Source organism: Ahaetulla prasina, chromosome 2 (genome assembly GCF_028640845.1).
Source record: "Ahaetulla prasina isolate Xishuangbanna chromosome 2, ASM2864084v1, whole genome shotgun sequence".
NCBI lineage: Eukaryota > Metazoa > Chordata > Lepidosauria > Squamata > Colubridae > Ahaetulla > Ahaetulla prasina.
This window is the reverse complement of record NC_080540.1, coordinates 274,062,063-274,084,178: the sequence shown is the minus strand read 5'-3', so window position 1 is coordinate 274,084,178 and position 22,116 is coordinate 274,062,063. Positions and strand designations below refer to the sequence as shown.

At 34.8% G+C, this 22,116-nt stretch overlaps 1 protein-coding gene across 1 annotated transcript in view; it reads right to left on the bottom strand.

The window, feature by feature from the left end:
• Positions 1-22,116, bottom strand: part of ADAMTS6 (ADAM metallopeptidase with thrombospondin type 1 motif 6) — a 157,153-nt gene that overhangs the window by 17,673 nt on the left and 117,364 nt on the right. Inside the window, exons 13-20 of the mRNA XM_058170119.1 lie at positions 19,875-20,020; positions 16,658-16,721; positions 13,370-13,472; positions 12,275-12,408; positions 10,954-11,077; positions 10,120-10,200; positions 7,140-7,303; positions 4,881-5,019 (exon numbers count right to left, since the gene is read on the bottom strand). Of these exons, the coding sequence (XP_058026102.1) occupies positions 4,881-5,019; positions 7,140-7,303; positions 10,120-10,200; positions 10,954-11,077; positions 12,275-12,408; positions 13,370-13,472; positions 16,658-16,721; positions 19,875-20,020 (955 nt within the window). The remainder of the gene's footprint in view (positions 1-4,880; positions 5,020-7,139; positions 7,304-10,119; positions 10,201-10,953; positions 11,078-12,274; positions 12,409-13,369; positions 13,473-16,657; positions 16,722-19,874; positions 20,021-22,116) is intronic.

The window sequence follows — 22,116 nt, the reverse complement described above, 5'->3', positions numbered from 1 at the left end:
CAGGTCTCCGTAATGCCCATAAAGTCCGCGGACTCCCTCTGAATAAGGTCACAAATCAGGGGAGCCTTATTAACCACGGACCGGGCATTGCAAAGTATCAGCCGAAGACCCAATATAATGTCAGGAAAATCTACACATGCTAGACACAATGAAGTCCCGACAGCTTAGATTGCTAGTTCATTTTGTTCAGGGCTTGTGTGTCTATTGCAGGAGGTGTGGGGTGGGGGGAGGCGAAGTAGCTTTACACCAATTAGCTGGCAGTACTCAGGTTATTGGCTGTTTCAGGCTCCTCTACTGGGCTTTCCTCACCTTGCCTTGTGCTGCAATGCATCACGTCCAGCTAAGTCCAGCACTGGCTTCCATTTTCTGCACACGTGAATGCAGCTAAGTTTTTCCCACTGAAGTGATACCAATTTATCTACTCACAATATTGCATGCTTTTGAACTGCTGGGTGGGCAGGAGCTAAGGATCAAGAGACGAGCTCACTCCATCTCATGGAGCCAGGTTTAAACTGCCAGAGTGCAGACCATTTTTGTCCAGCAGTTCCAGTGTCATTAAGCCACTGTGTCACCATGTCCCCTGTATATACTTTGTGTATCTATCTATCTGTGTCTTTCTGCCAGAACCATGCTCCAAAGCTAATATTAATATATTTAGTTTCTACCACTGACTTCAATTACTCTTATTCCCAAGTAATTATATAAAGGTGATGTTCTACTTCAGGGGTGTTAAACTCAAGGCCCGGGGCTGGATCTGGCCCACAGCGTGCTTAGATCTGGCCCGCAGGGCTGCCCTGGAAACAGCAATGGACTGGCCCATGTGCCTCTGCCAGTGAAAATGGAGCTCGGGAGGACTTCAGTTTTCGCTAGCAGAGGGTTGCAGGAAGCTATCGCAGCCAAAAATGGAGCTCAGGAGCCTGTTTTTGCTGGCAGAGGATTCGGGCACCACAGGCACCCCCAACACGAGTCACGTCAAGCTGGCCATGCCCACCCTGGCCATGCTCACTCCGCTCCCCAAGGTCAAACACAACCCTCAAACTCAATGAAATCGACTTTGACACCCCTGCTCTACCTAGTGGGTCTTCTAAATCCCGTTCTTTCATGCAAACTGAGATGGAAGCTACAAAAGAAATCATCTAAGTACAAAGGAAATGAATCAACAGATTTCTTAGTGCTGGTTCAAGCAGAAACATACATCTGTATGGTCACACCACAGTAAGCATTACGGTAATCAGCTTTGTGGCTGTTATTCTGAAATAAGTATATTTAGGACTTGTTTTTCATCAGTTTCATCTCCTATTTATTTCTTCACTTTCATCAGGGTTATCATATTACCATGTTTTCAGGAAATTTAAGGTCAACACTTCTACAGGAAAAAGCAAATAAAACAAAACCTTTATTTCCCTTTTATGTAATCAAACAGAATGACAAATGGTTCAATTTTAAGACAGAAAAATAAAAAGAGAAACAAAAAAACAGTTGATAGAAAACCAATAGCTATTATCATCTACACAGATAGAGGAGTAAGAACTAGACAGCAATCCTTATTGGTTTATTTATTTAAAATACCTTTTCACTTCAGCTTATCAGAAGAGATAATATAATTTATAAATTTAAAAATACAATAACTAGATGAAAATACTTATTAAAAATAAGGAAAAAAGAGAAATTGGGAGATAATTAGTGATTCTTGGCAGAGAAAACAAGGAGGTAACATTGTTATTGTTACTGGAAAGGACTAAGGGAAATGGCTTCAGGCAACAGACTAATCTCTTCAACTCTTAACATAGTATAGATACAAACACATCTTGGTATAATTGGAAGGACTAAAAGGAGAGGTGTTGACCTTTTCATTCCTCGCTCTCCCAATTTCTCCCTGGCAGTTTATTCCCTTAAATATTTATTTTCTTTTGTTTGGTTTAAGAAAAGATGAGAGAGGCAGCTTTTTGAAGTGGAAGTATATTAAAAAGAGATAGTAATCAGGATAACTGTTAAACCCTAGAGGGAACGTGATTTCTAATTCATATTTCTATTTCCATTAAAAAAGTATTAAGAAGATTACATGCTTAAAAATAAACACAAGTTCTATTATGCCAGGCTTAACAGTTGCTGTTACATAGGCCAAATTAAGACATTTTTTATAAAATTAGTGTAGGAATTGGCTGATAGGATGAATTCTAAAGCCAAATAACACAGACAACCTATGACTTCAACAGCCACTACTTAGGACAAACAGGTAGAAGACTAGCACAATGCATCCATGAACACCAACTAGCAGTCAGAAAATATGATGAAAACTCTTTATTTTACAACATATTGACAGACTTCACTTGGGAAATTGTGATCACTAGACAAATGCTTAGGGAATTTCTAGAAGCCTGGTACTCTGACAAATTACTATTTAATAGACACATAGACATAAATTTTATATAGAATAGAATAGAATTTTTATTGGCCAAGTGTGATTGGACACACAAGGAATTTGTCTTGGTGCATATGCTCTCAGTGTACATAAAAGAAAAGATACGTTCATCAAGGTACAACATTTACAACACAATTGATGGTCGATATATCAATATAAATCATAAGGATTGCCAGCAACAAGTTATAGTCATACAGTCATAAGTGGAAAGAGATTGGTGATGGGAACTATGAAACGATTAATAGTAGTGCAGATTCAGTAAATAGTCTGACAGTGTTGAGGGAATTATTTGTTTAGCAGAGTGATGGCCTTCGGGGAAAAACTGTTCTTGTGTCTAGTTGTTCTGGTGTGCAGTGCTCTATAGCGTCGTTTTGAGGGTAGGAGTTGAAACAGTTTATGTCCAGGATGCGAGGGATCTGCAAATATTTTCACGGCCCTCTTCTTGATTCGTGCAGTATACAGGTCCTCAATGGAAGGCAAGTTGGTAGCAATTATTTTTTCTGCAGTTCTAATTATCCTCTGAAGTCTGTGTTTTTCTTGTTGGGTTGCAGAACCGAACCAGACAGTTATAGAGGTGCAAATGACAGACTCAATAATTCCTCTGTAGAATTGGATCAGCAGCTCCTTGGGCAGTTTGAGCTTACTCAGTTGGCGCAGAAAGAACATTCTTTGTTGTCCTTTTTTAATGATGTTTTTGATGTTAGCTGTCCATTTGAGATCTTGCGATATGATAGAACCCAGAAATTTGAAGGTTTCTACTGTTGATACTGTGTTGTCAAGTATTGTGAGAGGTGGAAGTATGGAAGGGTTTTTCCTAAAGTCTACCACCATTTCTACGGTTTTGAGTGTGTTCAGTTCCAGATTGTTTTGGTTGCACCACAAGGCTAGTCGTTCGACCTCTCGTCTATATGCGGATTCGTCATTGTCTCGAATGAGACCAATCACTGTTGTGTCATCTGCGAACTTCAGTAGCTTAACAAATGGATCATTGGAGATGCAGTCATTGGTATACAGAGAGAAGAGAAGTGGGGAGAGCACACAGCCTTGGGGGGCCCCTGTGCTAATTGTACAGGTATTTGATGTGATCTTGCTTAGTTTCACCTGCTGCTTCCTGTTTGTTAGGAAGCTTGTGATCCACTTACAAGTCTGTTCCGGTACCTGTAGCTGGTTTAGCTTAGTTAGAAGAATGTCTGGAATGATGGTATTGAATGCTGAACTAAAGTCTACAAAAAGGACCCTTGCATAGGTCTTTGGAGACTCAAGATGTTGTAGGATGTATACATACTGAGGTTTTTGTGGGTGTTTGTATGTAGGTCTTTGGTTATTTGGGTTTTCTCCCGCGTAAAATTGGAAGTGTCTTGGCGACGTTTCGACGAAGTCTCATTCGTCATCTTCAGGCCTGAATATGTGTGTGTGTGTGTGTGTGTGTGTGTGTGTGTGTGTGTGTTTGTAGGTTTTCACGGGTATAGGTATGTAGGTCTTGGCATATTTGGTTCTTTTCCCATGTAAGGTTGAGAGTATCTTGGAAACGTCGCCAAGATACTCTCAACCTTACACAGGAAAAGACCTGAATATGCCAAGACCTCCCTCCCTCTCTCCCTCTCTCTCTCTACACACACACACACACACACACACACACACACACACACAGAGTTGTAAAAGAGTCTACTAAGAAACCCAAAGGGAACAAAAAGACCAAAATACCTTCCCATCAGCAATCAGCAATCAAATGAGCATAGATTAACATCAGACCAACAATCAAGTAAACAATATCCCAATCAAGGAACTGCCAAACACGCCAACAATAAACAGCCCAACCAAAAAACCTCTAAGAGCAGCCAAAGGTAAGCCACTAGAATATAAACTGAGAGCAAACTCCACTTCTTACTACCACTGATGATGATACCTAGTTTGGGTAATGAAATGTTTGCAAGAAAACAATCAATTTCAGAGAACTCCAAGTGCCCTTCATTTCAACCCTGAGTTACAAATATTCCCCAAAGCTTCCTGGATAAGAAGTGAAACATCTTCAAAGAAAAACCAGAAAGTCCAGTTGCTTCTTGAAAAAAAGCACCTTTGGGACAACCATGACCTGGATAACTGAGAATCTCCATAGACATTCTCCTTTATTATTACAGACAACCCACTTATGAACCAACTAACTCCAATACATATTGATAGTTAAAACTATACAGTTTTACTTGATGGTGTATTGGTAGGTTGATTTTATGGTACAATAGTAGTATATTAGGATGGGCTTATTTATAATTTTTGGTGAACAAAGAAATCAACATTGTGCCTCTCTCCAAAACTCAAGAAGTAAGAATGTGGGTAGTAAATTTTTGTTAACAGTAATGTTTCTGTTAACATAAACAACATATGTTTCCCTTTATTATATTATAAATAATTCAGATATTTCTACTTAGCTAATTTTCAAGATCGTTAGAAACTAACTTACCTCCAGCACAAGTAGCAGAGCACTCTGACCAAGGGAGGTGATTCCATGTGAAACCAACTTCATTGTCACCACTGCCAGTACGAGAGATGGGAACATTGAATTTATACCTTATCCCCAGATTTTGCTCCTGTAGTAAAATCTGCAGTTGAAAATAACTGGTTTTATCATTAAAACACTTTGGTATATTAATACTGTATATTAACAATTAGTTACTTTCAGTTTGATTTTTGAGAAAAACTTTGAGCATTGGTGCAGATGTTTCTAAAATTTAAGATAATTTTCTTTAATTGTTTCAAATTTAAATGTTAGAGTGCTCTCATCCAATGTGGCATTTATCGTAACTTCTAAAGCATTGGTATCCAACCTTTTGGCTTGCCTGGCCGCATTGAGTGAAGAAAAATTATATTGGGCTGCATATAAAATATAAATAAAATATAACAAATAATATTACTTATTAAAATCATATATTAATTTTTAAAGTTTACAGTCTTGTGGGATCACATTATTAGCTGTCCAGGACTGCATGTGACCCACAGGCCGTGGGTTGGAAATGACTGCTGTAAAGATGGCAGAAAAAGAAACAACTAGTATATAAGTACATGTTTATTACACAGTACTTAAACTTGACAAAGAATAGGATAGGATAGGGTAGGGCAGGGCATGGCAGGGCAGGGTAGGGTAGGGTAGAATAGAATAGAATAGAATAGAATAGAATAGAATAGAATAGAATAGAATAGAATAGAATAGAATAGAATAGAATAGAATAGAATAGAATAGAATAGAATAGAATAGAACAGAAGAGAAGAGAAAAGAAGAGAATAGAGAATAGAGAATAGAGAATAGAATAGAATAGAATAGAATAGAATAGAATAACAGAGTTGGAAAGAACCTTGAAGGTCTTCTAGTCCAACTGCTCAGGCAGGAAACCCTACACCATTTCCGATAAATGATTGTCCAATCTCTTCTTGAAAACTTTCAGTGTTGGAGCATTCACAACTTCTGGAAGCAAGTTGTTCCACTGACTGATTGTTCTAACTGTCAGGAAATTTCTTTTGTTTTGGAAATTAGGTTGAAAAATAATATTGCTCTTTCAATGTTTTGAATAACATATCCAATCTGAAAATATCTGAGATTAAAGAATAACTGTTTATGTTACCATAGAAAGAGACTAAGTTTAAAAAGATAATCAAATCATAATTGATAAAGTCAATTATCAATGGTAATTGGAGCCAGAATTTATGTTGCTAAGCAATGCAGTCTTTGAGCACACAACATCATGTGACTGCATTGCTTAGTGACAGCAATCCTGGGAGTCCTCATTGCTGTTGTTAAGCTAAGATTGGGGGTCATTAAGTGAGTTCAAGTGGCTTGCAAGCAGGCCAGCGGCAGGTAAGAAATGGTGAGTCAGGAATGGATTTTGCTGGGTGAGGAATGGTGTGCGAATGGCCAGCATGATGTGGCAAGGCCTGAAGGCACAGGAAAATGTGCAAATGGCTTGCGAGATGCAAAGGCAGGACACAGGGCTGGAGGTGGTTGCTGCTGGGACAAGCGACTTACCAAAGTGATTTGTAGCTTTCCCCTTGACTTTGTAGGAAGTGTGAAAATGATGTTACATGACTATGGGATGTTGGAATAGTTGTAAGTGAGAACCAGTTGCCATGTGCCTAGATTGCAGTCATGTGGATGTGAGGAATGCTGTGATGGCCAGAACTTTTAGGATCAGTTGTAATTTTCCTTTTTCATCACTGTCATAATTTTGAGCAATAGCTGAACAAATTGTGTTCAATATTTATTTTATATATATTGAAAACAAAATTAGTTTATATTTCTAATATATACTCTGGGATTTTTAAATTTTAATTTAAGTGATATGATTATCTTCCTGAAAATGAGATGGCATTCATTTCTGTCAGCTCTGTAGCAAAAGAAATTGATATATTATGTTATGTCCCCCAATTAAATCCAAATTGCCTAACAGGTTATCAGAGGCTAACTGCAGACTATTGATAGGAGTAAGTTACAATATGGTTAATTTCAAAACAATATAAATACTTAATGTAAATTTGACAGTGCCAGATAAAAATGATTATATTTTAGAAACCTATTCAAAAGCTAGAGGTACAAAGCAATGATTATAATACAAACAATATTTTCTGAATGAGGTTCTAAGTAACGTAGAAAAGAGGTTCATGAGCAATACAGGAGGCTAGATTACCTCTTTGATACACAAACAATAAAACGAAATAGTTCATACTTTACCATGACTATAAGATTTTCTGAAGTAGGACCCAAAGCTTCCAAAGATTCTGCTTCATCGGCTGGTCTTTTGTAATGGAAAGCTGTTCCAGCAACATCAAATTTTCTAGGCCAATCAATAGTCCAGGCTCCATTAATATAATAATCATCCTCCTCAGTTTTCAAAGCTTAAAAAAGTATAATGGCATGAAGATAGAAATAATTTAGAATGTATAAGAGTGTTCATTAAATATCAAATGAAGGAAAGTGGAATTATATCATAGGAACCATAACTTCCTAAAACTTGTTTTCCTTGTTGGAAAATGGATATACATTATTAAAGTTCTTTTTAAAAATAGGAAAATTATCTACAATGGAAATCAATGGCTTCACTTAAGGGTGCTGATGAAGGAACCAAGAGTGGTATACAAACTATCCTAAATTTCAATTGTTTAAAATTCAAAATAACACTATTTGAAGGAGTTGCATTTTGCTTTAAGCAGAATGCTTTGATCATTCTGGAAGTGTTTCAAGCTTAATACTAAGTTTTCTGCTATTTATTGCAATATTTTAAAAATTGAGTCAAATTTGTAGATCAATCAACACTGTTATTTTGACCTCTGAATATCTTAAGAAAATATGCTTTAATCAGCTAACTACTTCTAGTTTTTATAATGCAGATTACTCAAATCATATGGGTGAGGAAGGGATGACTGCCTCTTACCCATTTCAATGCTTTTTTAATGAACAATTGCCTTCAGACACTGCAAAAGGATTGACCAATAAATGATTCAAAATATAGGCTTTTAAATCCTTATATTTAACAGATATAATAAAATAATTAGTTCAAAGGGAAAATAAAATTATAAAAGTAGTTTACAATCAGCATAAATAGATACATCTAATCATTTTAAATTCAGAATCAAGTTGACAAATGAACCTGTACCAATGTTAGTTTTAACTTGCTGGAAATATTTTACAATAATAGCAGAATACAATGCATGCTTTCTCAGAAGTGTATATTTAATGAGATTAACTCTTGGCTACATATACATGGTAAAATGGTATACATTTATTTTTCAAATACATCTTACTTGTTTTTAGTTATTATTTTGTGATAATCCAACTACAACTTTAGTTTTCTAATTAGAATGATTTTCTAATATTTTGTTTGTTTCAGTTTCCATTCTTTCTCCTCAAGAGTGTCACCACGTTACATGATACTAATTAACAAACTACTATATTACTGTGGCTTGGCAAAAATACTTTGTGGAGCGTGTTTGTATGTGAAAAGTATTTTAAAAGGAGGGAGGAAAGGGATAGCAAATCTGCTCAGAAAGTTTTCTTTTTCCCCCTTTGATATCCTTGATATCATTCCAGTAATAAGTTAAGAAGCTTTATCTGCTGTCACATTTGTTATTGGATATGAGCCAAAATGCCTGTACTGAACTTGGTTTTTTCCTCTTCAAACAAGAATTAAACATTTATTCTTGGTTTTATGATTATGGCTTACGGGAAAATGATGTATAGCAGGTTAAATACAATGTTTAAAAAATCATAGATAGAAGTTTTATTTTTCTGAATTCCTCAGTAACTTTCACTAACATCATAAACCAGGTAGAAGTAATCAGTGGTGGGATTCAGCCAGTTCGCACCACTTCGGGAGAATCAGTTGTTAACTTTCTGAGCAGTTTGGTAAACTTGTTGTTGGAAGAAATCATTAGGGCAGAGAACCGGTTGTTAATTGACTTGAATCCCATCACTGGAAGTAATTAAACAGAACTTCCATCTACATTATACACTTTCTTACTCCTAATAAACCAAACAAGGTAATAAAGCAATGTTTCTCAACCTGAGGAACTTTAAGATGTGTGGACTTCAACTTCCAGAATTTTCCAGTCAGCATCAAATCTACTTATATGTTTACTATCCAAAAGCAATAGAAATAAATTAATTGAAATAATGTTCCAGAAACCTCTGGAAACAAGAAACTAATACAAAATTTCTCTAGTTTTATTAACGCATTACTAGCTCTTTGTTTTAAAATACTGACAAAATGCTCCAGAGAAATCATTATGTCATTTCTACAAAGCGGAAACATTTGAAAAGGAAAGAGATTCATAACTAATCCATATCAATGTGGCAAGTAGCAATGATTCCAAAGCATATTTGCATATATCATCAGAAAAACACAAAACTATCTGACTAAATACATAAATGACATTTGTATTATGATATTGTAATTCATGTTTCATCATTTAGCCCACTCCCTATTTCTGCTATAATGATGGAAACAAATGCAAGTTAAAGGCCCTGCTCTAGTTTGTTTTTTTAATAATAAAAGGCCAGTTAGATATATAAATAAAACATTGTGTGTGTATGTGTCTATGTATTTATGTATTTAAAGTATGTAGCTTTTGTCTTCAGAACAATAACTAGAAGTATACAATTTGGATTGAGAACGTGGATATAGAGATGAAAGTGGACAAAGAGATGTTCCTTCCCCTTTACTGTGACACTAATGGAAGTTATTTTCCAAGTTACCAACTTTCAACGTAAATGTTATCAGAGCCACAGCAGGAAGAATGTTAACCCCTGTCTCCCATAATATGGCTCAATCAGTTTTCATAGTGTTTCTTAAAACAACAACAACCACTACCAAAAAGTCCAGCCACTTATATATTAAACCAGTCTGGTGTAGAGGTTTAGGCATCAGGCTAAAATCCAGGACTGCGTAATTGCTAGACCGTCCTTGGACAGATAGGGTTAGTCACTTTTTCTGAGCTCTATGAAAATGTCAAACCACTTCCAATAAACCCTTGCCAATAACAGGGCAAGGGGCTAGTATAGGCAGTCACCAGTAACAACAGCGACTTAAAGGATTTAAAAAAAAAGAAGTCAGTGCATCCAGTGCAACACTATTATATGGAATCTATCTGAGAGTTATTTTGAACCTTGCAACATTTATCAGATTTTGTATTAAATCATGAGATCATTAACTTACCAATATAGTTTTTTGACACTGCCACTTCTTTGATTTCAATATGAACAGAACCTTTGGGAATTTGAACCACTTCCATGTAGCCTATAAGGTAATCAGGGCAATTATTTCACTGACAAAAGCAAGAGTTTTCACTTTTAATTTGTTTATAACTAATGCAATAAGATAGCAAGAATTCAAGAGATCTTAACATTACTTCTTGTCGCAATCAAGACACAGAGACCTATAGTTCCATTACAATGGTGTAAATGTAAGAAACAAAAACAAAACACTTCACATATTTGCTTTCATTTGTATGAGAAGTACTATTTCACTACAATTTTACAATGAATCAGAGAACAATAGATAATGGACCTGGGAATGATATAAGTAAATATCTCTAGTAAGTACTCTAGAAAGAATGTATGAGAGTAAAATGGCAGCATCCAGGTTGCTATTGCCCAATCTATTTTTAAATAGTTGTCAAATAATAGTAATGCAGCTTGTGACAATACCCTAACACTACCAAACAACAATATCTGCTTATCCCAGGTTCTTGAGAAGGACTCAATAAATGAATTAAAATCTCAAATCTAGTTTAAGCCAGTGGTGAAATGCAGCCAGTTCTATCCGGCTCTGGCGAACCGGTAGCACTGGTGGGAGGCTACGCCTACCCGCCCGGACGTCATCATATCCTGTTTTTGACCCTCTGCGCATGCATGGAGGAGGCGCATGTGCTCACATTTGCAAACTGGTAGCAAAGGTAAGTGCATTTCACCCCTGGTTTAAGCATATGGCTGACTGTACAACAACAACAACAACAACAATAACAACAACAACATAAGCTTTGAAACTTACCACCTCTGGGCAGTGTATCATTGAAAAAACCTTCAATAGATTCACATGTACTCCCATCACCACCACATACCCGACACCTGTCTTCTTTAGCATCAGATCCCAAAATATTGTCACATCCAACATGCTGAAAATGGGTACAGTCAGAATAACTATACAATTTATTTTCTTTTCAGTTAAGTTGTTAATGTTCAAATAACTTAATTTATTAAAATAATTGCTGAAGTTTTTCCTTCTTTGTTGAAAGCAATTTTATTCATTCAGCTTGAAGTACCATTCTTTATTTCTCTGCTCTGTTGTCCATATATTAAAATCTAAATGGTTTCTCATAATATTTGTGACGGTTTTTTAATATCACACTAGTATGGACTAGGTAGGCAGAATTGCCTCTTAAATTTCTAGATGACATGATATTCAGTTCACAAAAATATCCTTTTTCTAGCCTCTTATTACACATTTTTATAACTTTAGGATTGATAGACTTTGTCACATAATCCCTGAAATATTTTAACATATTGTTTGCAATTATATTTTACCTAAAATGAACTAAAATTAAATTGGTTACAATCAGGTAAATTATTCCAGTTGTATTTTTATAATCTGTCATAAATTTTTGCTCATTTTCTGGTTCTGCTAGTAGGTGACTTTACAAGATGCTGCCAGCTAATTGGCTTCTCAAAGCTTTTCCATTTTAAAGGACAGAGATCAAATCCAGAGCTTTCCAGTTTCTCAGTTGTCTGAGATGGCTGTTTCCATTTAGAATGCTCTTTGCTTCCCCTCCCCCCCCCCCAAATCATATAACCAGTTCTATAACACATTTATAGAGAAACTTGAGATAACTCTGGTTGGAAATCTCATTCATTGCAGTCCGTATTTAGCAGAGAATATATATGAGTATAAACAAGCCCATTAAGAGTATTTAGAGATAGATGCTTAAAATATAATGTAATGACATTTATTAACAAAATTGCATGATCTAATAGAAAGATTGCATCTGTGAGTTTTCTGTTCTCATGGCAAAAGAAAAGAGAAGGGAGGAGAAACTATTTTCCTGTAAAAAGTAAGCTGAAGGGGAAAATGCAGGAGTACAAATCAGCTTTCCACTCAGGGAAAAATAAAGCAGAAATAAATAAATAAGAAGTCAATATTCCTATTGGCTCTAAGTTTTCTATAAGACAAATGAAGTAAAACGTCAGTGCTTCTGGAACTGTAGTTCCACTATATTAATAAAGGAAGTTCCTTGACAGCTGTTTCATTAGAGGATGTTGCGGTATATAAATGGTTTAAATTACTTTTACTTTTGTGTAATGTTCATGTATTGTACCTTGCATTCTCCATTGATACAAATATCCAGGGAATCTGCATTGCATTGTGTTCCGTCTATCACTGCAGGAGCACGTTCAGTATAGAAGTTATAACCTTCTGCTAAACAGTTCAATGCACATGGCTTAACCCCACCTAGACAAATAAAACATTTTAAAAGATCAAATTCCAAAGTTTGAAGTATTATATACAATTTAATATTAATCTTTTCCCCCAAAAAAATCCTGTCGCTGATTTTTTACAACAGTTTTTCAACAGATTAATGAAGCTGTAGGATCAAGACCGATAAACAGATTTCACTAATCGAACAAGACCTAAATATTTAATAAGTTATTAAACAGTATTAAGTATTGCCTTTATGGTTTAAACTTTTCAGATAGATTACTGGATTCTGATAACAATACTGTGCTTAGGTTGTTTTACAACTTATCCAGACAATTGCTTTAACATGTTTTTCTCAGTCTGTGATGTGATACAAAAAAAAAAAAGTACTCTGTCCTGACAGCCTCAGTTACAAGGATGATAAGTGGTATTGGCAGTCCTTGATTTACAGCCAATCACTGCCTGACTTATGCTGAGCTCTCCAAAAAATTTATTTTACTTAGAAAATTATCTGCATGCATAATTCAGTCCTATGTGAAGTTCAGCAAGTGTGGCTTTTGCCTCTCCAACGCCATCAGATCTAACGTTGCCCAATCAGATATGACCATCTGCAATAGGACAGTTTAGGGTTATGTAGTACTTCAGAAATAATTTGGAAAAAGATCATCAAATAACATGGGGGGATGTTAATGGAACGTAACACATGCCTACAACTCTTTAAAGCAACTTCATCTTTTCTGATATCAAATGACTATTCTCTGAAATTGCTATACAGTCCAAGGAAAAGGAACAATTATTTTAAAGATCTGCAGACAGATTTTATGCTCATGCCCTGGCACATTCTGAAACACCTTTCTCAAATCAAATGTAAAGCCCATAAAGCCCTGGTGCATATATCCATATTCTCAAAGTCCTCTTAGGAGAAATTAATATCCTGCTTTCCCTGGCAGGACCTACAGCCTGATCATAGCTAAGATTATAAAATTTCACATACCTCCTGTATATGGTTTCCAGTTGTAATATTTTCCTCGAAATGGCATATTATCAAAGTCTGCACACTGTTTTTCACGAAAATCACGGGCTCCAAGAGGACATGGCTAAATAAATATAAATATGAAAAAGTGATGAACTTGAAATTTCAATATACAAATGAAGTGCATTTTTAATTAAATATGAAACAGTTATCATAGATGCAAACTATGATATCAGCCTCTTTAAGCAAACTGAATGTCTTGCAAGCAATCACTAAGATATAAAATCAGTGTTGTGATCAATGTTTCATTTTAAATTAAGTTATGGTTTCACACAGTCTTTTTTATGAATTAGCCTAAAATATCAAATGAACATATTACTTTAAAATTACAGACAAGTCATTAGGAACGCAGGATCTCTTTGTAAAAACACATGTAAAATGTTATACCTTTCATCCTTTATGCATGTATCCTGCATAAATTCAGTGGGTGAATTCAGTGGGTTTAGTAACAAATTGCATGTTTATTTCATATAAGAAAAGTACTGTATATAGTAAGTATGGACTAATTCACATATGAATATCTACAGAAATTCAGCAACAGTTTCTACTTGTCTGAATAACTTTGTTAATGTGAAATCTGCTACGTCTAAACATATCAAGAAAAAAAGCTCATTAAATTTCAGCAGCTTAATACAAATTCTTCAAATAATCTGATATTGTAAATTGACTTAGTGATTAATATATATGATAGAGTATTGATATTATATTGACTTGGCTCCAACAACAAGCTCCTCTGCTCTTTTCAGTTGAAGCTTTATCAATTTCCCATCTCAGGGTTATATATATGACAGTTGGATTACTTGAGGGAGATAGGAAAACTGTCGTTTACTTATTGATAGCATTTTAGCTCAAATTTCTCTTATGTTTCATATAGGTTTTTTTTTCTTAATTAAACTCTGACGCAGCCCAAAAGCCAATTGCTATGAACTGGAAGAAAGCCCTTAACTGCAATTGAATATTTTTCCATCTGACAGATATCACGTCTTCTGTTTTAATAAATGATTCTGCTTCTCCCAGTTTTAGTAACATATATGTAATCTATCAAAAGGGCAAATAAAAAAATCTACATAGTAGAATTTATTTACATGAAGCCCCAAAATGAAAACAGCCGAAGGAGAGAGAAAGAAAATTACTTTGCTTTTGAAGTAAATATACAACCAATATGATTCTGTTTATGAATAATTAGAATTTTAGGAAGTAATATTTTTTAAATTACAAAAGGAAAAGTGAATGCTGAGGCAGGGCAAATTTATTTCAAGCAAATTATTTCAGTTTAGTACACACAATAAGCTAAATATAAGAGTTTGATATAAAATTGGTGGCTATATAAATATTTTAAATAAATAAGCGAATCTCTTGGTCTTCATATGACTTTCATTTCAAAGAATACCAAATCATAATATCCTTAATAAATTCTGAAAAAAAGTTTGAATTTTACTAAATTTCAATAATATAATCAATTGATATAGTTTTAATCATTACTGTTATAATACAATTTAAATTACTAAAAAATTGAACATTATTTTCATGTACTAATTCAAAAGATGAATGCACATCAAAACTAAAGATAAAACATTTTTAAAAATAATTATTAAAACGTTTATTTATTTGGTTGTTTATTAAATGTATTTGCCTCCTATCTTATTTTGAAGTGACTCAGGGTGGCTGTAAGTATTAAAAGTTTTAAAATCATAAATTTTTATGATTTAAATATTTGTAAGACAATAAAAATGGAAAATACAACCAAAATATAATTATAGTTAAAAGATGGGAAGGGAGGGAACAGGGTGCGCAGGGGTGGAGATCGGATTGGCTACTAATTCGCCAACCACCTCCAGTGTGATGTTCTCCCATTGAAGCCCCAAGCCATCTGTCAAAGCTTATGTCTTCAAGCCCTTATCAGAAGGGTAGAAGCTGATCTAATCTCAGGAGGTAAGATATTCCAAAGAGCAGGAGAGAGAGCAGAGAAGGCCCTTTGCCTGAACCCTGCCATCCAGAATTCCTTGACTAATGGAGCCCACAGAATGCCTCATCTGTCAGTGTGGATGGGGTAGGCCAGTCTCAGTGGGCTGGCCTGAGATAGTTCTTCACATAACCTGTACCCATGCCATGCAGGGCTTTAAACACCTTGAATTGTACCTAGAAGCAAACTGGCAACCAGTGCATCTTGTGGAGCAGTGGTGTAACTGCCTGTGCCACTGCACTCTGTACCAGTTGAAACCTCCAAATGCTCTTCAAGGGTAGCCCTATGTTGAGTTGCAATAGTCCAGACATTAGATTACCAAGACTTGAATAAATGAGCACAGGGACTCCCAATCAAAGAAACGCTGCAACTGGAGTGTAACATGAAGTTGTGCAAAAACTATCCTAGCTGCAACTGATAGTACATGATAGGATACGATATCGGAAGTGCATTTATATACTAAAATATTTTTCTCACAATAATAGGAAATAGAAATATCTATTTAAAATAGACTCAAAATTTTACCATAAAATTATTTGCAGCAACTTATATTCTAAGCTTACCAAAAAAAATCAGTAAAAATATCAATACTTTATGAATGACTTTAATATCTAATATATATACAATGGAATATAAAGCACATTTTAAGTCTAAGGTTTATTGATACATTTTACAAAATACATGTAACTTTGAATTTTTATACATATCAAATATGTAATATAATTATATAATTTACTATTATTCATGATTTACATCTTTTACTGAAAATAACTATTCTCAATATCTTCTTGTTAGATCCAATTTTCAGTATTGATGTCTACATGTTGAGTTCTATAATGCCCTTTATGTTGTATAAACAGAATTCTGACAAGTGCTATGACTCTGTGGTTAGAGAGGCTTGACAATTGGCAAGATGGAGTTCAAGACCCGGGTGGCAGGGTGAGCTCCTATTACTTGCCCCAGCTCCTGCCCACCTAGCAGTTCAAAAGCACATAAAAATGCGAGTAGATAAATAGGTAGCACTTCAATGGGAACCCACTGAGGGATGAGAGAGGGAACCCCCATTTGCTCCCCAGGGCAATGGTGATGTCACTGGCTAATATCTCTCAAACCAGAAGTGCCTTGGTGGCTGCTTCTGGGTCCCATCAGCTGCCGAACATCTACTGTTTCCAATGCAGTAGACTACCGGTTTTTTGTAAATCACCATATGCTAAATAAATAACAGAATTCTGATCAATATACAGGTACATTTTGATTAGATTTCAAGTTAATTTTGATCTACTCACATCAATGTTACAAGAGCGATATCGTTTCCTTTCTCCAAGGCAATATTTTCCTCCACCAGAAGGTCTGAAAGAAATCGTTCGAATTTTATGAATATATATATATATATATATATATATATATATATATATATAATATTTTTCAAGAACTTCAGACTGGAGCACTATTAATTTAGATGGCAAAAATATTCATAAATTATTTTAAAATTAAAATATTTTGTTCAATATTTGTTTCTGGGTTTATCATTATTTTAAAAATATCGAAATACTTATTTTTCTTCTAATTAGTTAAATAAATTATAAACATCTGAATTCAGCACCATTAAAAGTATGTAACATTGACAAAGAAATATAGTTTATAATGTTCCATTTCAACAAGTTGTTTCATTTAGACCTATTTACTTGCTACTCCAGGAAATGCTTAAAATGATTTTTTTTAAAAAAATATTATTTTCTATTATTAAACAACACTACTATTAAAATAAATAAGAGATTATGTATGTGAGCTCAACGCCTTATACATTGATATTGCAGTCTCTGAAGACTTCAGTTGTATATTAAGAAGAAAGGTGCATTTTATTTAAAAAGATGATTTGCAAATACATTCTGACTGGGTATTAATACACTGAATATACCTCATAACTGTTAGGCTATGGGCATTAGTAAGTGGGTTTGAATAGTTCTACACTGGTGCAATGGTATGTAAGAATAAACTTGGGAGACAGAGGTAAGAGCCACAGTCAGGACAATGGTCAGATAAGTGCAGCATAGGAGCAGAAGGAATGGGGGTGAGTCAAATATCTCAGAAGAGACCTGCCCTAGTTTCTTGGACTGTAAAGGTAATGAGTGACACTTGCAAGATTTGGTTAATGTAATCTTGCAACAAAGTAGAGCACACTTCTGGATGTGCTTCTTGTCTAGACTACTGGAAAGGCTGATAAAGAAAGGTATGTTTCTTCCTTCCCTGCCAACTACACACAAAGTCAATAGAAAAACTAGCAGGAAGTCGGAACTTTCAGTCAGATGAGATCGTCCCTTAATGATCTATATGACTGACTTAATGACAGTACTTGGGGCTTGCCAAAATTGCTGTTGCTAAACAATACAATCATGTGATATTGTGATTTATGACTGAATCACTTAGCGATAGAAATTCTGATCCCAATTAATATCATTAATCAAGGACTACCTGTATTCTAGGACAGTGGCACCCAAACTTTTTGATACCAAGGACCAGTTTCAGGAGAAAACAATTTTCCCTAATTTTATAACGTTTTATTAGATTATAGAATAAAAAACAAAAATAGTAGGACACAGTGGGGGGAGAGAGGAAAGAAAAGTGAGGAGGGGAGAGGGAAAAGAAAAAAAAGGCATTGACTCCCTCTGTTGCAGTACAATAAAGCATTAACATCGAACCTCAACTTTTTACTTTTCCATAATAGTATAAACTAGTCATTTCTATAACAATGAATCTATCTAATCAGTAAAACCCAAAATCAAAGTTTTAGCTAACAGAACACATGTAAGACACACAATATTTGTATATTTATTGTCAATATAAATAGTCTATCCATATAAAATATTTTTTAAATTCTCCTTTTCAGCTTTTTGTGCTCTGTAACCTCCTTGTCTGAGTTAAATTGCCAACAGTCTACTATGTTTCACATTTTATAATTACCACTCAAGTGTGGTATGGAGAAACATTGGAATTACTGTAATATTTGTATTATGTAATTATAAATTCTGGGCATAACCAGAATTTCCCAATTATTGCAGTTACTGGAATTTAACAACATAGTTTGCAAAATAGTTTCCCTATTGACATCAATCTAGAAATGACTATAAAAGATGTGAGTAAAAGAAACACGTTATATGAATTAGCTCAGTAAGTAAAGTTGTTTCACATAATATTTTGGCTAGTTTTTGAGGAATCACAGAAAATATGGAGTGAAAACTTTTTAATGAAACGATAAGAATAAAACAGCAGATGTAAACATAAGACTGGAGAATAGCAAAAGGGATGAAGCAGTGGTGAAATCCTACCGGTTCACACTGGTTCGGCAAACTGGTAGTGATAAAAGCTACCGGATCAGTGAACCGGTAGTAAAAAAAAAAGCCAGCAGTCCGAACTGTTTTTCCAATGATCAGCTGTGCCACGCAATTCACATAGATTAGCTAGATTATTCTAGCTAATCTAAATAACGTGGCACAGTTGTCCCTCCCCTCGCTGTTCTACTGACCTTGTAAGGCAAAGCACGCATTTGGCAAGCACTGTGCATGCGTGTTCACGCAGCGTACATTTGGTGCACATTGCGCATGCACACGCAGCATGCATTTGGTGTGCACTGTGCATGTGCACGCATGCAATGTGCGTTTGGCCACACTGTTCTGCACTGTGTTGGCACGCACAGCGCATGCACAGGCAGCAAACCGGTGGCATCCCACTGGGATGAAGTTATACAAGAAACAAAAATGCACAAAGACAGCATGATTTGCACAGTTATGTAAAATTCAATAAATAATTATCAATCCAGTCTGGCTATTGGGGCAAGGCAACCTCATTTAGAGGCCAGCTGCAAAATTCCCATACTAATAAAAGGTATGAAAATATATTGGTTTTAAAAGGTTTGTCAAACAATGCATTTATCTTTTTATTCTTTCAAAGTCAACAGAAAGTTTGAAATTAAGTAAGTATTCTGTTTTATCAGCAGAATAACTCTCTAAAAACTGAATAGAATGGGATCAAATTTGGTATGGCAAGAGAAGCTAGGAGTTCAGAAATTAGCCAGAAATCAGCCAGGGGTCTAAAGAAGTCTCTTGGATGAGAAGCAAAATGTTTTCGAAGAAAAAAACGAAGAAAATCCAGTTGCCATTTAGATAATCCAGATTTCTCAATGCTTTGCAATGGGAGAGGCTTTTGGGTAATGTTGATGTTCAATATTTGAGAGGATCTACATTAAAAGGAATTAATTAACTCTGAGATAAAAAAATGGAGGAAGAAATTATGTAAAGTATAACATGTAAAATCTATCTGTGTTTACTGCATCTAATTAAACATTTGAAAGTATGTAATATTTTCTAGGTAGTTGATATGGGTTTTTCTTGTAAAGGTAGACTGATATAGCACAGAAGCATTTTGACAAATGACACATGAATCCACATTTAAAATCATTTCCAAATATGTCTTTTTTGCTGGCGATGGCTTACTTTAGCTACTTACGCTGGACTGTCACAGTGCCTTATGGACGATGACACTCCTCCCCCACAGGTCCTACTGCATTCTCCCCATATTGACCAGGGACCCCAACCTCCATCTATGCTCTGGGGCCAAGTGCCAAAAGGAACACACTCTCCCTGATAACACCACTGAAAAGATTTCATAAAAAACAAAGAATTAGCTTTTGACTAATATTCAAGACAGTAATATATATATATGACCAGCATTAGGCATCAACATTCATTGCACTGCTAATATATATAAGCTTTATTTGATTTAACCCTGTTTAGTTATGGATGCAGGAAAATGTTATTTGTTTTTATTTTTCACCAAAACTGAATTATAAAGTCCTAACATATGTAAACATTTAATAAACTAGCATTTGTCATTTCATAAACAGCCTTACTATCTCTTGTTAAAATAAACTGCAACAGATTTAAAATCTTATTTAAACATTAAGAATCATTCTAAGAGTGTTTAAACACACCTGTTTTAGGGCTTCATTATTTAACAGAACAACAAAGAATATCTTTCAGTTAGGAATTTTTGAAAGTGTTCTTGGCTATCGGTTTTCCATTAAAAAAAAATCATACTGAAATAGAAGTGATGTTACAATGGAAGATAAGCTTGAAGCACTGTTTCATTAACACTTATTTTGGGAGCATAATAAAAATAATGCCAAGGCACTAGAAACAATCCAAATCATTATACACACTAACTGGCCAAATTTTCACAGTGTAAATGATTATCTGGAGTGCAATATTAAATCAAATGTCATCAAAGTTTTAAATCTGATTTTTGGTATTTAAATTATGAGACATTAGGTAAATATATTACTTAAACTAAATAATTTATTTATTCACGTATTAAGCAAAATAATAATGTCCTAATTTAAGACAAAATTCTACCTGTTTTATTTTGCTTAATAAAATTGAAGGAACATATGCAAAAAAAAACCAACACATTTTTCCCTATGAAAACAGTGTTTTTCCATTATGTATCTACATATATGCGTACATAGATCACACAATTCACCTTTTGAATAATTTATAAGCATAAAAAAGAAGAAAATGGTAAAATACATACATGAGACAAGAAAAGGAAAAGTAGGTAAATCTAATGTCATTCACTGTATCTTGCTATATGTTTTTGCAAACCATTTTGCCACATATATACATCGTGTAATGATATTATACAGTGTATTATAGTGTCATTATAATGGCACTGAACAAAGAAGAAAGGGAGAAATCCCAAATGCCAGTAAAAAAAATTTTATTTTTCTGATACATTTTGAAAAATGCATTTTCCCCCAAGGACCTATACAAATATCAATAATACCAAAAGGACACTAAAATGATTGGTGACAAACATAAAATATTTATAAATAGAAAATTCTCATGTATATTTAAAACAATTCATATATATTTAAAACAGATAAAAGCAGTCAGATTACAGTATTTGTAAAAATTATGTTAGTTTATAGAAATAATATATTAAAGGTAGAGGATCAGTAAGATTATTCTTACATCAAGATGCTGATATCATTCAAAAAGCAGATATATTGAAACTTTCCATGACCCTGAGCCATCTAGTGCTTTAAAATGATAATTGAATTGGACTTTCTAGTGCTTGGAGCCAAGAGAGAAGCAAGAATACCAGAGGTAATGATAAGGGATTGATGAATTTATTCTTGATTTTCATATCAGATCTCAATTGCTCCAAGATTAAAAAAAAACTAGTTCCAATATGTGGCATCCTATATATGCAATGCCCAAGAAACCTTTGGGTAATCCTGGCTGTTTATGGTAGTCATAAATTCTTGTGCTGCCTCTTCATCTAGGGATGGTAAATTGAAATCTCCAAGGGCCACAACACTTGGGAACTCCAACAACAGTTCTGCTATGAGGTGAAGAAAGCCCAGTAAGGGATACAGCCAGTGGTGGGATTCAGCCAGTTCGCACCACTTCGGGAGAACCGGTTGTTAACTTTCTGAGCAGTTTGGTGAACTGGTTGTTGGAATAAATCATTAGGGTAGAGAATCGGTTGTTAAATTACTTGAATTCCACCACTGGATACAGCTGTGCAACAGGCACAATCTCAGCTTATTTTACACATATAAGCCCTCAGATCCAGTTATCTGTGAAGCCGTGCTACTGCCAGCTGCAGGGTCTTGCTCATGCCAATCACTATTCTGCCATCTTTATTGTGGGACCGAGGCTTGCTCAGTCAGACATTTAAGAGTGAA